General features: G+C 31.5%; 1 protein-coding gene across 2 annotated transcripts in view; it reads left to right on the top strand.

The window, feature by feature from the left end:
- The window catches only part of LOC145292118 (inositol polyphosphate 5-phosphatase OCRL-like), a 161,547-nt gene that overhangs the window by 64,741 nt on the left and 80,061 nt on the right, over nt 1-16,745 (top strand). Inside the window, exons 4-6 of one of the 2 annotated variants that reach the window (XM_080138223.1) lie at nt 271-378; nt 9,119-9,265; nt 11,786-11,887. In XM_080138223.1, the coding sequence (XP_079994349.1) occupies nt 271-378; nt 9,119-9,265; nt 11,786-11,887 (357 nt within the window). The remainder of the gene's footprint in view (nt 1-270; nt 379-9,118; nt 9,266-11,785; nt 11,888-16,745) is intronic. The other variant, XM_080138224.1, reaches the window with a different exon arrangement.

Raw genomic sequence — 16,745 nt, 5'->3', positions numbered from 1 at the left:
GTATGTTTTAACGCTTGATAGACGGATCAACATAGTGTGAGTACATTTAAACATGCCATACAAGCAAAAATGCTGTGTTAAACTTAGTCTTGACAGACTGATAGTGTGTCTGATAGAGATGGTTGAGCAGGTCTAAAAACCTGTCTTGCTTCATAAAATCGATAAGAAGAAAATCAGACATTTTTATTCTGGGAAGAAAATTAAAAAAAAACAAACTTTTATTCTTTACTCTTACATGGCAATAAATATTTTTTAAAAACTTATTTTCAGAATCTGACACGGCACTGAGTGTAGCAGTACCAAATAAACGACTTCTCTTTGAAATCTCTGCCAGCCAAGCACAAGCCATTTGCAAGGAATTAAAACGAGCAAAAGATAGTAAGTCATTTCTAATTTATTTTTACGCTTATCCAATTTCACCCTAATATTAAAAAAATCATAATTGCATAAAAACTTTATTATGTACATACCTGTTAGGTTAAAAAAAGGCTGTACACCAAAATTTTTGAAAAATTATCTAATAATTTTGTTTTTATCCAATAAAATCAAATTTGATCTGTAAACGATTTCTAGCTGGTATCATTATTGACTGTGTGCTGAATTATGTCCCTTGGCCGTTGACCTTATTATAAGCACAAAATGGCGGATACGACATTGCACCTTTAAAGTGTGCTTATTCTTATTTAAAAATACTTGATAAATTTGTATAATTTTTAATGTACTATCTTTTTTAAACCTAAGATGTAGTGTTTTTGTGCGATTTTGTTTATTTTGTTTTTATAAGAAATTATTTGATATTGGGGTAAAACTGACTAGGCTTTTTTCTATTATTTTCACGTTTCAGTCGATAGGTGTATCTTGTCAGACTTGTGAATTTGCATGGAATTTTGAATAGAACTCTTTATTTAATCCATGGGGGTAGCATGCTCTTATTCTGTCAGCCATAACTAAATAGAAGTCTTAAGTAATTTGCAATTGTATTCTTAATATTGTCTGCCCTGAGGATTGAACATTCAATCTGCAGAAGAGTGTCACTTTACAACTGCATTTTACCAAGTACTTTATCTGTTATACCATGAGTTCGTGCAGATTCCTGAGTTTGACAGAAAGTTACCAGAGTTTAACAAGATATACCTGAAGAAGGCTGAAATGTGCAATTAACACTCAAGATGAAAACAAGTTTGAATAATCCAAATAATACAAATTTGCCAGTTTTTATTATGACAAACCACAACCAATTAACTGATCAATGCGCATGGCATTTTTGAAAGACATTTTCCCTTCCTTCCATGAGAAATGCTGTTTGCTTTATGTTGTGTCTTGGGTAAGAGACTGTTTTCTTTTTGCATTACAGAAAATGCTGGTCATTCTGACTCTAGCGATTATCAAGAATTTCCAACAGAACAAAAAAGGGATGAAAAAAAAAAAACTCCAAATAGTCAACAGATAACTGTTACCAAAGGCAATACAAGTTTCTACTTACTAGCTTAATTTTCTGTGCTTTTAAAATTATTTTAAAGCATTTTTATTTGCATTTAATTTTCCATTAAAATACTGTCTGATTACATGCCAAAAATAAAAATGGCTACCTTCAGTTTCTGGAAACCATTGAAGTCTCTGATTTATTTTATTTTTTTATTTATTTATTTATTCTTTTTGTATTTTCTCTTTTTAAATAAAAGTAAATTTTATTGTGTCTGCAACAGTTATATATATATATATATATATATATATATATATATATATATATATATTTATTACCCAAAAAGATGAAAAAGGCATCACTCAGATTTTGATTATTTTTGGGAAACTGGCATGACCTAACAACATAATATTTTAAGGAAAAATTAAATTCAAATAAAAGTACTTATAGAAAAATAACATTGTTACTGCTTTTGATAAGTTATTTTGTTGACTATCTTTTGCTGTTTTTGTTTTTTTACCTTTTTTTTATTTTGTTGGAAATTCTTAACAATCACTGACTCTTTTTCAGAGTATGTTCTCAAAATGCATCCAGTGGTGTGGCCCCAATTTGGGAGCTTGTAGGGACTATAGAGTTACCTCTTAGTTACTATTAATCTCCAGTTCACCTTGATTAGGAGTGGTACAATCTATCAAAGTATCATTGATGCATTATATAGAATCAACCACTAAACTGCTTCAGATACCTTTGGGCAACATGCTCATTTCTATTCCGTGCCACCACCCAAAAATCCACCTTTCCAAACCCTGTGGACATTGTGTTTTCCGCGTACCCGACTTCTTATGTTGATTGAGGAGGCTTTCATTTATAAAGGAGAACAGAATTGATTTGCTAGTTTTTTTTAAAAAAAATTTATGAATGAATTACTCCTTACCACTAGTATTACCAAATCAGGCTGTCTGAAGATATCGGCTTCCTGACTTAAGTGCACCAAACATTGATGGTTTTTTTTTCCTTTCCCTTTGCCAAACTTAATTATGTTCTGCAAAACCGAAAACATTTTTTTTTCTACAAAACAATTAAACCATGAATAAATATTAGAATTTATAAAGAACTTGAAGCAAAATGATTGAAACTGAAACGAGTTGATATACAATAAAACAGAATAATCAAACACTGTAAATAAGTATTTGAAAATATAAAAAACTTGAAGCATAAAACTTTTTCCAAAATTATTTGTTTCGGCATTAAATAACATGAAAAAGGGGGTGATATGCTGTAAAACAAAACAACCAAATCAAATCACCTCTTACCAAGGTGAAAAGCTACTCAAGAATAAGGATTAATTAGATTCACAGTTGAATGATGAACAATGTTATAAGAGGCTTGAAAATTTTTTACTTGAATGGACAAAATTTGATCATTTGAGGGGACTGCTTGACAAGTATTTTTATAAAATATGACTTTATCTGCCAAGTATTTGAAGAATTCTGTTTAATTTTTATACTTATAAAATCTAGGATTGGCTTTACTATTTTTTGTATTTTCTGCACAAATTATTATCTTCTCAGGATTTTAGTCTGCTCATTTTTCTCCATTCTATTCACATACAGTTTGGTAGATTGAAGCGAAACATGGCAGTGTCTTTTGAACATATCTGAGAATAAAATAGAGATATTGCAACCATCATGTTCTCCCCTATTAACAGCCATTCTATTGAGAGCAAACTAAACAGCATCTCTTGATTCCAATACTCATATGTCAACTATAAAAAGCAAAAAGCAAGTCACAGTTCTTGCATTTCTAATTATATTAGCAAGTATTTATCTGATTCTAGAAGAACTATGATGATAAAATCTTTCATCAACAAATTTGGAATGTGGCCATCAACCAGCTGGAGAGGATAGTTACCAACTTGATATCAGCAGATTTCCAAGGTCTTTTGTGATATTAAAAAAAAAAAAAAATAGAATTCCAGATTTTCTTTCTTTCTACATTGTTGCTTCTAAAAAGAAAATTGCTTTTTCTGGTCATGTGTAAAATTTTGAATTGATACTAAAAAGCATATCGCAAACTATAGATGTTTTTTACTTGATGAATAAAACATGTATTTATCTGAGTTGATATGATTTTGACAGTTCTATAAAAGTTGATATGAGGTTCTATCTATCTAATATATATATATATATATATATATATAAGTGACCTTATCAGCCAGTTTGCAGAACGATCTACCAAACTGCACCTAATATATACATATATATATATATATATATATATATATATATATATATATATATATATATATATATAGTAGCTTCCTTCAGTCTTGACAGACTATGGATATCCACTATAAGGGTGCCTGCGCATGGAATTTTTGTGGCAAGAGTTGCACAATCTCCAACCACACCTCTCCTGAGTTGGCGTTGTTAAATACGAGTGGCAAGTGGAGGTTCAGGACAACTGGAAACAATGCTGAGATAAGTGGAGAGCACATACAGCATCTAGAATTCTCCATCAGGTACTAGCCAGGCTCAACATTGCTTAACTTTGATGATCTGATGAGAACCAGTGTGATTATGCATATACACATATATTGTGTATATATATATCTCAGTATTTATTTCAACAATGATCAGTACATGAGTACAGCTTAGTAGTTGTATGAAAATATATCTATAGCAAATAAGATCAGGTTTTAGTCTGACGATTTTCTGCAGAAATAAAATGTAAACGCCTCTGTGTAGCTTAGGTGTCATAAACATATTTTCATACTAATATATATATATATATATATATAAACTACTTAATTTACTCACATAAAATTAATATACGAAAGTATAGATTTATGCGTAAACTTTAAGTATTTACTTCAAAAGTGCTCAATACGTAGGTAGAGCTAGTTAGTAATTTATAAAATATATATATGGCGATTAAGCTACACTGAATATTCCGCGTTTCATCCACTCTAGGACTCTTCAGGCTTATGTGCGAATTCTGTGGTTGTTTATCGTTTTTATATGCTCCTCTTCTATTGAGATTTTAGTTAGCCAATCAGCTTTCTAGTATCCACCGCGCCCCTCCTATCAGCCAATGAGCATGCATTTATCGGACAAAGGCCTATTTGGCCTCTGGTTGACCTGTTCCTTTGTGTGTGCTCTATTTAGTTTCTTGATCTGTTTTAAAACTAAGTTAGTGTTTTTTGTTTTTTTTAATGCTAGTTTATATATAAATATATATATGTACAAAATAGACTTCGTGGCTTAGTGGGGGATGCTCTTTTCTCTACCCTGCAACCTCTCTCCCACAGAAGAGACGTTGCGAGCCTGTCCTTGTTTTATCGTTATTTCCATGGCAGATGCTCGTCTGAACTCCAATCTCTGGTCCCCCTTCGCCAATCTTTCACGAAAAACACCCGTCTAGCTGAATCCACTGTGAAAAATTTCCCCCACTCTATATCTGTGCCTAAATCAAAACGCGGATTCCATGAACAAAGCTTCTTTCTTAGAACTGCACGCCTGTGGAACTCTGTTCCGTCTGCCTGCTTCCCTCCGGACTACAACTTGGATGTCTTCAAGTCCAATGTTAACAAATTCCTAATGAACTGCCCCCTTAAGTAAACACTTCAGCAAATCTCCTCACTAACTTAATGTACTTGCAATAACCCTTATCCCTGAGTGGCTTCCGGGCCTTGATAAGTGGTGATCACTGTGTAAAAAAAAAAAAAAAAAAAATGTGTACATACATATATGCACATATATATACATATATATATATATATATATATACATACATATATGTGTGATCGTTTATGTATATATACATATATAAGCCTGAAGAGTCCTAGAGTGGATGAAACGCGGAATATTCAGTGTAGCTTAATCGCGATATATATTTTATGAATTACTATATATATATATATATATATGCATATAAGTAAACTAAATTCCAGTGACCAAGTTTTGATTCTTTTTTTTAGGTTTTTTAAATCCCAAAATTTCAGAATTAACAAAGAATTCATCACCCTTTCATAAACCTCCCAGCATATGCAGTATTTCCTTATGGATTTGTTTTAAACTGAAATCACCAAGTCTGAAGTACCCATAGTAATGTCAAAAGTGAATTCCCTATTTTTCCTAGGCCATGATTTCCTTTTGTATAGTAGTGATGTTCTTCTAGTTAATTTAATATCTATTGCTTATTTTGTTGTGCTTGTTTCTTTTTTTTTTATCTATATCTAGGGTTTATTTAATAGTAAAGTATAATAAGAGTCAGTATAAATTTTTGGTACTTGCTGTAACTTTCTAAACTATTTGAGCACTTTTTTAGAGGGTGGCCATAAATGGAATACTTTAGATTTAATGTGAGGTAAAACTCTATCTAAAATCCTTTTACTAATTATACCTATGTTTGATATACAAAGGCAAATTAATCTGATGGCAAGGTTATTATTAAAATCTACTTTGTGCTCCTTAAACACAAGTGGTGTATACTTTAATGTTTTTATCAATATTGATTCTAGAAAATATTTTCAATGCATTGTGAATGTCATTCTTGTTCGCTATTCTGTAGTTTTTGTGAAGTTCCTTCATAACTAAATTGTTACAAATTTCAAAGTTCATACTGTATATCATTTTGTCTGAACTATCAAATTAAAGTCATTTTTTTTAATATTTTTATAAAGTTTGATTAATTTTATTATTGAGTGATTAGTGTATTGACTCTGTGTTTTAGCTTTTCTGTTTTTTTTATCATATTAATCATGTCATGCTCAAAAATATCCAGTGCCATAATAACAGGTGGACTTCTGTGTGTTTCGATTTTATAGAATTTGAAATATGAATTATTGGAGAAAGTGGTGTCTGTAGTTGTATTATAATCCAGAGTGTTCAAGTTCAATGATGTGAGATTATCTGACTCTTGTTCAATTCCTTTACAGAACTGATAATGGAAAACCTCCCACCAAATCCTTTTCGCAAATGAGTTTATGACCTAAATCATATTCATTATGTATGACTTATGATTTGAAATCTCTTGGCGATAAAGTTATTTTTCCCTAGTGAACATATTTAGAAAGTTTAGCAAAAGGTTCAGCTCAATATTTGAAGCAATAAAAGTGTAGAAATATATATATTTATCTATATTGCATTTCAAGAACTTGTGTAAATTGATCAAGTGTTTTTATAAAGAAAATCATTTTTAAGCGATTAATAGGAATGCATAGATATTATGAAGATGTACAAGGCTGATTCTGAACCCTATTTCTGAAGAGTTTATTATTTAAAAAACTAAAACAAAAATCTCGCAAAAGTTTAAATTATTTGGAGTTGTCTCCCTTGTCTGTCAGACTGTTTTCATGATGGCATTATGAGATCGTCGCTTGTTGTCTGGTTATAAAATTTGACTTTCTTATTTAAAAATAGAACTATCTGATCAATTTACATGATTTTTGGTGTACAATATATTTTTTCCATCACGGGTACATATGAGAGGTGTGCAATAAGTAATGCCCCTGACCCACTTCCGATAGCAGGAGAGCAACGAAACTTGGCACAGTTATTAGTCTTTCTCTACATAGGAACCACCCAGAGTTATGCATTTCTCACCATCGTTTGATGCAGCTCTGGAGACCGATTTTGTAGAACACCCCAGGTTGGTCCTCCAACCACAACGTGACTTCAGAAATCAAGGCTGCATCATCTGGGAAATGCTTTCCTTTCAGAAACAACTTCATGGCTGGGAAGAGGTGAAAGTCAGAGGGTGCAAGGTCAGGAGAGTATGGAGGATGGAGGGAGGATTTCATAACCACACACCCGTGCTTCTGATCTGGCGATATGCAAGTTGTGGACCGGAGCATTGTCCTGCAGGAGAAGGGTAGCTTTGCTGATCTTGCCACGCCTGTTGATTTTGATAGCTTCCCTTAAGTTCCTCAAAAGTGAAGCATAATAGGCTTCTGTAATTGTAGTACCCTTTGCCAGGAAATCTGTCATCACTACTCCGTCCTGGTCCGAGAAGACTGTGAGCATGACCTTGCCAGCGGAGGGCTGCACCCAAGTGCTTCCACTGCATTGACTGGGCTTTGGTCTCTGGATCATAGTGATGGACCCAGGTTTCATCCTGTGTATTCAGTCTTTTGAAAAACTTTGACTCATCTTCTTGGCACATCTCCGAATTCATCCTCGAGTACTCAATGCGGTCTCGCTTCTGGAATGGTGTGAGCAACCTGGAAATCCATCTGGCAGACACCTTATGCATATGCAAATGGTCATGAATGATAGTTTCCACAGACCCTGTACTAATCTTGACATCTTGAGCTATTTGGCGAATAGTAATGCGCCGATCTTCCAAAATGGCATCCTCAACTTGACAGACAGATGCCTCATCAATGGCAGAAGGTGGGTGGGCACCAGGTCTGGGAGTTGTTTCCACAGACTTCAGGCCATGTTTGAATTCACAATGCCAGCGTTTTACAAGGGGCATTATCACCATAAGTTTCTCTCATTTCATCAAAAATCTCCTGTGGTGTGCGTCCTTTCAAATACAAAAACCGGATCACTGCTCGACATTCAACAGGCTCCATTTCACACCTGACTCAGTTCAAACACCTGTAAAACAGAAACCAAAATTAGTTCAGAGCTGTAATTTGCCACATAACCCGTAGAGATATAAATCATTACACATGCAAAATTTCAGCTAGATCAGACAACTGGAAGTGGGTCAGGGGCATTATTTATTGCACGCCTCTTGTACATCATACATATTTTTTTTCAATTTTTATTTTTTGATGGAGGTGAGTGTTCTTTACAAGCATCACTTTTGCTGTCAAAATTGGTGCTTTATTAATTTAATAGCAGGCCGCCTGGCAGTGCCCGATCATAAAATATGCTTAAATATGATGTTTTGATTAGTGCAGATTTCGTATTTATTATTATATTGGACCGAATATATAGTAATGATTTTAAAAAGTTTTAAAAAATGACTTGTGTGCTATTTAGAATCAAAACCGAAATGTTTAGCTTACGATTTACTTTTTCCTTTGACATTAATGCTAGAGCTATGAAGACGTATTTGCTACAAGGCTAAAAATTAAAACATAGACCAATAGCTATATATTCGTAATGCCGTCATTCGACCTTCACCTGGCAAATTCCAATTTTTTCATTTTCACACTTTTGCACCAATTTTCCCCAGCTAAAACCCAAGTATAAAGTTTTGCATGAGTTCAAATACCCTATATATTCATGTCTGTAGACCAAAAACTGACTAAGGAGTTTGGTAGGCAAAATTTTTTAAACAAATATATATACACATACATAAATATATATAGAAAGAGGTTTGTACTTACTATAAACTTTTTACGCAAATATTACGCAAGTATAAATAATGTAGAATATCTGCATGAATATAATTACACGTAATAGTTAACTAAAGATGGTCATCCTATAAGAAAACCTAAAAAACTAATAGGGAATTAATTAAAATGAATGTTTAAAAGAATATGAAAATGACCTAAATCTTTTGCAGATGAATGCAATTCCACGACCCATATATAACAAAGTTGTATTTTCTTTTTAAATAAATAGAAAAAAGGGGTTTTAATATGAATATCAATACACAAAAAAGAAAAACAAATTTATAGGAGTATAGACATGTATTTGACGAAAGATTGAAACAATTATTTCTTTTTCTTTTTAGTTTTGACACACACAGTTGGATTTGGTCTTCCTTCCTCCTTCAGTTGGCTTGAAAAATACAATACTGGAAGCAAAGGTGGTGACAATCCATTTGAGACAGACGTTTTTGATCCTCTCAAATATATGAATATTCAAGATGAAGATAAAGGTAAACAAAGACATTACCAAACATTTAAATGTTATTCTCTTCATTTTTTTTTTTTCTTTAAGGCCTCATTGCATGATTTACTAGCAAGAAATTATTTTCTTTTTCTTTTTTATTTGATAGAGCGAAACACCGCTTTCCTCCCCCTTGTTCTTATAAGTATATAATCTTTTGCAGTAAAAACATTAATTCAAAGCATGATACAATAAACATATAGAGATATGAATGAATGAAAAGAAAGGATTTAATGAGACAATGGATATGCTCTGCAAGGATGCCTGTGCAAAGAAATCTATAGTAAAACCATGGTTGAGTAATCTATAACCACATCCCATATGAAACAGAGTTACTTTAGTCAAGTAGCAATGTAAAGGCCATGACGATTGAACACAATGCCAGGATAAGCATTTAGGAGTTTATCTTCTATTAGCCCCACAATTGCATATGAAGTTGGGGAAGGTTTGGCTCACAACACACAAAGAAATGGCAGTTGCACATGCCCCGAAACAAAACTGCTATCTATATTCCATGGACACATTCTTTCTTGCTACAAATGTAGAGATGAATAGGAGGACATCCTCCAAGATTACATTTTTTTTTTATTATTATTATTATTATTATTATTTTATTTTATTAATTTCAAATTATTTTTTTTAATGTAAACTATTTGGTTTTTCTTTTAATTAAAATTGTGCACAACCAATCTCTGGGAAAATTGAGGTATGTCCTTTACAGGTTACGGTATCACTTTAGATATGCATCAGTAATGCAGGACATGTACAAACGTACAACCCATAGTGTGATATTAAAACTCCCTAATACAAAATGAATATCACTGTTAAATTCCTCATAAAATTTTACTTGAGTATCGAGTTTTGCTTTCAATTGCATCCCCAGAGAAAAAGAGGAGAGAGAGAAAGATGAAGATCATGTTTATATCATATTTATTTTAATATATATATATATATATATATATATATATATATATATAAATTTTAGCTTTGGTAAGTATTTTAGTAGGCGTTAGTAGTTTTTAATTAATTATTTTTTTTTTTTTTGTATTTGTGTCTCTTTTTGTTGTTTCCTTACAGATAAGTATTTGAAATTTGGAAATTTGTCTGCTTTACACAAATGAACTTAAATTTGGACAGAGGTCATCTTCAGCTGTCAACTGTCTTGATGCCATGAACAGCTGTCTTTTGTTATTTGTGTAGGAATAACACAACAGAAACAAAACTTCCGTCAATGATGTATTGTATATCAGCTCGTGACAATAGTTGAAATGTTTCTAGAATTTAAAATTTCGTTTACATAAATATTAGGCAATATGAGGTTACCAAGTTGCTACCTTTGTTTGGATTTAAATGTTTTAAAAATTAATTAGATATGTAATATATATATTTTTTTTTTATGATTACGTTATTTTTAAAACAAAAATTGATCTTAAATCATAGATTTAACCATATGCTATTCATATTTAAATTTTTTTTTTAGTTTGTGGAGGAAAAAGGGTGCAGTCTTAAGTATAGCTATATTATAGGGATGGTAAAATGTAACAAAGACCGGTTTTATAAATAAGGAAATGTACGTTAGTTGACAGGCCTTTATATTGTACAAGAATATTTTTTATCCAGATCTGACATGAAACTGGAAACCATATATTACTTCCAATCAACCTTTTTATGTGTGTGTATATAAATACTGCTATAATATATTATATATGTGTGCATGTAAATACCGTTGTAATATATGTGTGTGTGTGTATATAAATACTGCTCTAATATATTATATATGTATGTAAATACTGTTATGATGTGTGTGTGTGTAAATACTGTTATAATATATCACTTTACTGAGAACAAACACTCGTTTTATGCTCATATCAAAAAAGGTTCAGTTTTATTTACTATACAAGTGTACAATTGTTTTGCCCTTCTGCTGATATTTTTCTATATAGATCTATGCACATTTTTTTTTCTTATATCAGTAGGGCATTCATCAGTGCTAAGAACATACATAAATTAACAAATAACAAAGTCACATCAACCTAGCGATAGTTCTCCTCACCAACAGTCCAGTAGATTCACAATTTAGATTTTTTTGTTTTGTTTTTTACATCCTATCATCATATGCTACATGCCACGTAAATAATCCAGAATCATCAATATAATTGGTTCATAAGTTTTACAGTACAATTATTTCAATAAATGCACTAACCTTAGAATATCATATTTCTGGTGTTATTTTCCTTTGTACAGGCATAACATTATTTGTTTATATATTTTTGTATTGCTAGGTCATGCAGTATTATTAAAATTACCAACATCCGGTTTATTATTATTATTCAGCAATTTGTAGCAGTAGGGCAAAATAAAAAACAAAAAAACTTTTCCTCATTCCATGTAAACACTTAAACCCATCTATTGTTTATATTAATTAGATTCAAGCATTAATACATATATATATACATACACTTATACTAGCATACAAAATCACAGTGTACAAGTTCTGCTTGTGTTACAGTTTTGAATCCTCCTAATTTAAAGGACCTTCCGCAGGATGACCTTGTTGACAATCCCTTTGCCAATGACATCTTTGATCCATTGAATACTCCGCTCATGCAACGTAAGATTGAAAATGCTGTAGCTTATTCTCCTAATCCAAAATGGACACCTTTCTTTTCTTTTGCAAAAGCTGCCATACTTTTTTTTGTTCATCTCTATTTCATCTTTTTTTTTTTTTCTACTTATGTGCTCCTTTCTATTTTTCTGCCAATGTTTGTCAATAGTTGCAGTTACTCAGTGTTTTTGTTATTGTAGGATTTTTTTGCTGAATGCAAGTTGTTTAGAATAACTGCCATATTTATTAGTTGTTTCTGTTTTTTTTCTTTTTTTTTTTTTTTTACTTTTTAACTTAAATCATTTTACTTTGTTGTTTAATGTTTGGATTATACCATATTGCAAAAAATATTCATTTCTTCAAATTTTTTTAGTTTGGATTCTTTTTTGAAGAAACTGTATTAATTGTTAGTGGTCCTTTACTCTAATCTCACCATCCCAAAAATAGCTTCTTTTTTTTATAATCCAATTTTTGGCACAAATACTCAAATAATCATAAATTCTTAAATACATTTCACTAACAACCAAATAATTTGAATTATTCGAACATCTATTCTTATCTTAATAGTTATTTTTCACTTTTTTTTTTAGTGTAATCTCTAGTTTTCTTAAGTATATCTTTTCAAAGAGTCTGTTGAGCATATTGAATTTCTAACAGAACTCTTTAAGATGCATTTGGATGTCAGAGGTTACACCAGTCTAAAGATTGTGAAAATAGCAACAAAGATGAGGATAGTAGTTTGAATAATACAAATTACCAATTTTCATGTCCAAAATTCAAAAACAAACAAGTAGTTTCTATTTTAAATAAAATTTTTGCTTAATACAAGTTTTCAGATGTATTGTTTGTATCTGGACGAGACTACAGCAACACAAAAACATTATTTTTACATTTATGAAGTTATTTTTCAAGATTTTCATTTTGGAAATTATAAAATGTTAAAGAAAAAGAAAATGAGAAAGATGTAAATAAGGTATTTAAAAAGTATTTTTTTTTAATAAATTATAGAATTTTAAAGATATAGTTATACAATTTCTACGAAAACTGTCTGCATAAAGCAGCTAAATTTCTAAATGGTGGCCATTTTTGTGCCGTTGCAGTCTAATATAGATTTCTCTCAGAATAATCAGTAAGATTTGAGATTAAAAAAAAAAAAATTAATTTGCATTATCAAGGCCTTCAATATGTGATAATTTGAATGCTTCACACAATACTTAAAGTGAACTCTGACACTTTCTTATTTGTTTGTTATTGAAATCTTCCAAGATTTTAAGTTTATATCTATTTTACTATCCATATCCCAAAATTGGTTTATTTAAATAAATACATTTCTTTTTTTCATATAAAGTTTTTTTTTTTATTATTATCTTATTAACAAGTTACCACTTATCAAGATCAAAATCTAATAAAGCTTTTAAAATACTACCAAAAATTTACTTTTAAACATTAGAAAAATTTTATTTTCCTTCACACAATCCATGAAAAAAAAACTTAGTTTTCTCTTTTAGTTTTTCATTAAATCAACAAAAATATTTTTTTATGCTGATTTCATTTTTTGTCTTCAGAATAATTTTTCATCTTGATTACTATTTTTAGTCTGGAAAAATGTCATTTTGAATATGTTTTACATATATTGTTTTGGATTTTATTTTTGTACTATTTTAATTTTTGAATTTAAATCAGATCAATTTTAGATGAATTCATGTTGAAAGAGCTCCATACTCTATTAGGTATAAAGTTAGATATGTGTATATATTTTTATATATAGGATTCATTCCAAAATTAAATAAAAGATCATTATGAAATTTGAAACATAGTTGTAAGGCATAAGCGTCCATAATGTTAACTACATTTAGTTTGCTTTGTTTTAAAGCAAAGGAAGTAAAAGGGGACTTGAAGCTCTTCATGAAAATTCAGATATCCCCCATTTTTGTGAAATTTTAACAATAAGTATTAGATATCAATTAATTAAATATTCCCTAATGTTCAGTTTTTTTTTTTTTTTTTTAGTATTTTTGTGAAATTTTGTCCGATTACAAAATTGATCAAAATGATGCATCTGGTTTTGTTAAAAAATCTTTTTAATCACCTTTTTTTTATAGAAATGATTTGAAAACTTTGACAAACATTGTCAAATTCTGGCAGCTTTTCTCTTTAGCTTTGGTTTTTAAAACAGTTGGACTTTGGAAATTTATTTCTTCAATTATTTTGCAATTACATGCATTTTCCATCTTTCCTTCAATGACTTTTGCTATTTTGTTTTAGCTTTCTTTCATATTTATGCTTTTTCTGAAAAAAAAAAAAAAAAAAAAAAAAACAAACCCAGATTTTTTTTTTTACCTTACAGTTTTTGCTTCATCCTATTTGCCCCCCCCCCTAAAAAAAAACATGATTGAAATTTAATGAGGAAATAAATCATATTGCGACTATTTCTACTGGTTTTGTCGAAGAAAAATAAAACCTATTCTAAGATTGGTTGACTTTTTTTTCTTTTTTTTTTTTTGAAAATTGGTAATCAGTTGCATTTACCAATCTAAAATCCAAATTATGTTTTTTTTTTTTCTTGAATATTTTATATTTTGATGGACTTATCTCATCTGTTACATTCATCTTTTAGCCACTGAATGACAGTGTCTTTTCAACATTCTGTTGCTCATCATAATTAATCAGCAACAGTTTGAAATCCAGATTTCTTGTGTCTTGAAAGATGTTTTTGGTGTATTGATACATTACCACTGTCAATAGTTAGTTTTCAGGATATTCCTATCCCAACTGTATTATTCAATCTTATACTTCCAAAAACCAAAATCTTATTTCCTGACTCAGTGGCTATGATTTTTTACTGGTTTCAATAAAAACCAATGATCTTCTTGATTTCTCTTTTAACTTACTCATTTTTTGTCTCTTTAAAGATTGATTCTTTGGGATGTAAAATATCATCATTATGCAGGAATTTGTCATCATCTTATCAAGTTTATGACCTAATCTATGGCAACTTTGCGTAAACATCTTCTGGCAATTTATGTAAATAATCTGGAAAAGCTGAAGCAAAGATTGCCAGATGATTAATTCCAAACGCCCCCCCCCTTCCCCAGGTTAAGAATGGCTTTCTAAGTAGAAAGACATTCTTGACATGGGTAGGATTTCACATTAAAATGTTGAAACACATTTTCAATTTTAAAAGTTTTCTTGAGTTAATGAATTTCATGCTTTCATCAAAACTTATTTTCTGACAGCTGATTGGATAATTGCTTAAGTATCTTTCGGCTGCTTACGTGAATTGCCGAAAAATACTTATGCAAAGTTACCAGTGATTAAGTTGCAAACTGGATAAGTACCTTTAATTTTTTGGAGATATTTTGATTTTGCTGTGTCTTTTTTAGACATTTAGTCAACATATCATTTTACTCATTCTCTGTTGTTATCTTATCTGACCCGCACAGACAGAAAAGGATATTGTCACCTTTTTTTTTTCGTCATTGTCGGACAGAAATGAACTGCTTAGCTTTCAATGTTAGTATTGTTATGTAGTTCTTAAAATTAAAACAAACTTAAGAAATGCTGTTTCAATAAAGAACACTTTCAAAGTTTTGAGCTTAAATTCTTTGAGCAATATCCAAACTGTGATTGTTCAGAGAACGAATGCTGATGAGGCACAATGGTCTATCGCAGTAGCAGATACACATATTAGCCAATCACAGTTCCAACGGCAAACCTCATAGAGATGGGGGACCAGGATCAGCTTGGTATTATGTTTCACTGATCTGAAGAAGGTTTCCAGCTGACCTCCACATTATCTTCTGAAACCTTGAAAAGTGTGTTCAATAACTTTCTGGAGGGTGCACATATATATATATATATATTTTTTTTTTTATAACATTTTCACCCCAAACAAGGCACATTGCCACTTTGAAGTAGGGGACTACTATCAGGGATATAAGCTATGTAGGGAGTTGGACAGCAAGATGTTGGTTCACGCTACACTTGAACTTCTGCATGTCAGTACAATTGGGGAAGCAGGATCCCGGAAGGGAGTTCCAAAGTCTTGCAGTTCTGGGGAAGAAACTACTGGAGTAGAAGGCTCTCTTACATCTAGGGATCTCTATTGTGAAAGGGTGGGATTTAGCTGCTTGTCGGGTCTGTCGGGGGGTATTTACTTTGAGGGGGTACAAGTGCTTGCAGTTCGTCAGAGCATTCACTGTTAAAGTACTTGTAGAACAGGCAGAAGGATGCAACATTTCGTCGATGGGACAGAGGTTGAAGCTTAGATGACAGTTCAGAACCTATCAGGTTGGAGAATCTCTTTTGGACCTTGTCCAAGAGTTAGAGACTAGTAGCAGATGCAACAGCCCAAATATGACAACAATACTCCATACATGGACAAATGGTGACCTTATAGAGGTACAGGATACTTTCGGGCGTTAGTAGCTTTCTAGCACAGTAGAGAGAACCCACCTTCCTCGCAGCGGTCCTGGCAATACTCTCAATGTAATTGTTCCAGCTCATGTTTACTGTGAACGTTAGGCCAAGGAGTTTAAAAGATGTACTTTCAGATAAAGAGTCGTTGGCCATTGCTATTAGTAGAGAAGGTTTTTTGTAATTATTGAAGGAAACCAGTTTAGTCTTGGCAGCATTGAATATGGCCATCCATTTTTGTCCCCATTCCACTACAGATCGGAGGTCATCCTCTAGTGTTTCTGCCATTTCTTTAGATATGTGTTCATTTGTTTTCCTGTCGTGCCTGTTATAGAGTGTGGTGTCATCAGCATATATACCCATCTCAGAGGCAATTTTGTCAGGGTGGTCAATTATGAATATTAGGAACAACAGGGGTCCAAGGATAGACCTTCATGCCATACCCTGT

This window comes from Euprymna scolopes, chromosome 13, assembly GCF_053919585.1.
Source record: "Euprymna scolopes isolate OS-2025 chromosome 13, ASM5391958v1, whole genome shotgun sequence".
Taxonomy (NCBI): Eukaryota; Metazoa; Mollusca; class Cephalopoda; order Sepiida; family Sepiolidae; genus Euprymna; species Euprymna scolopes.
The sequence above is the reverse complement of the archived record's forward strand: the minus strand, read 5'-3'. Positions and strand labels throughout refer to the sequence as shown.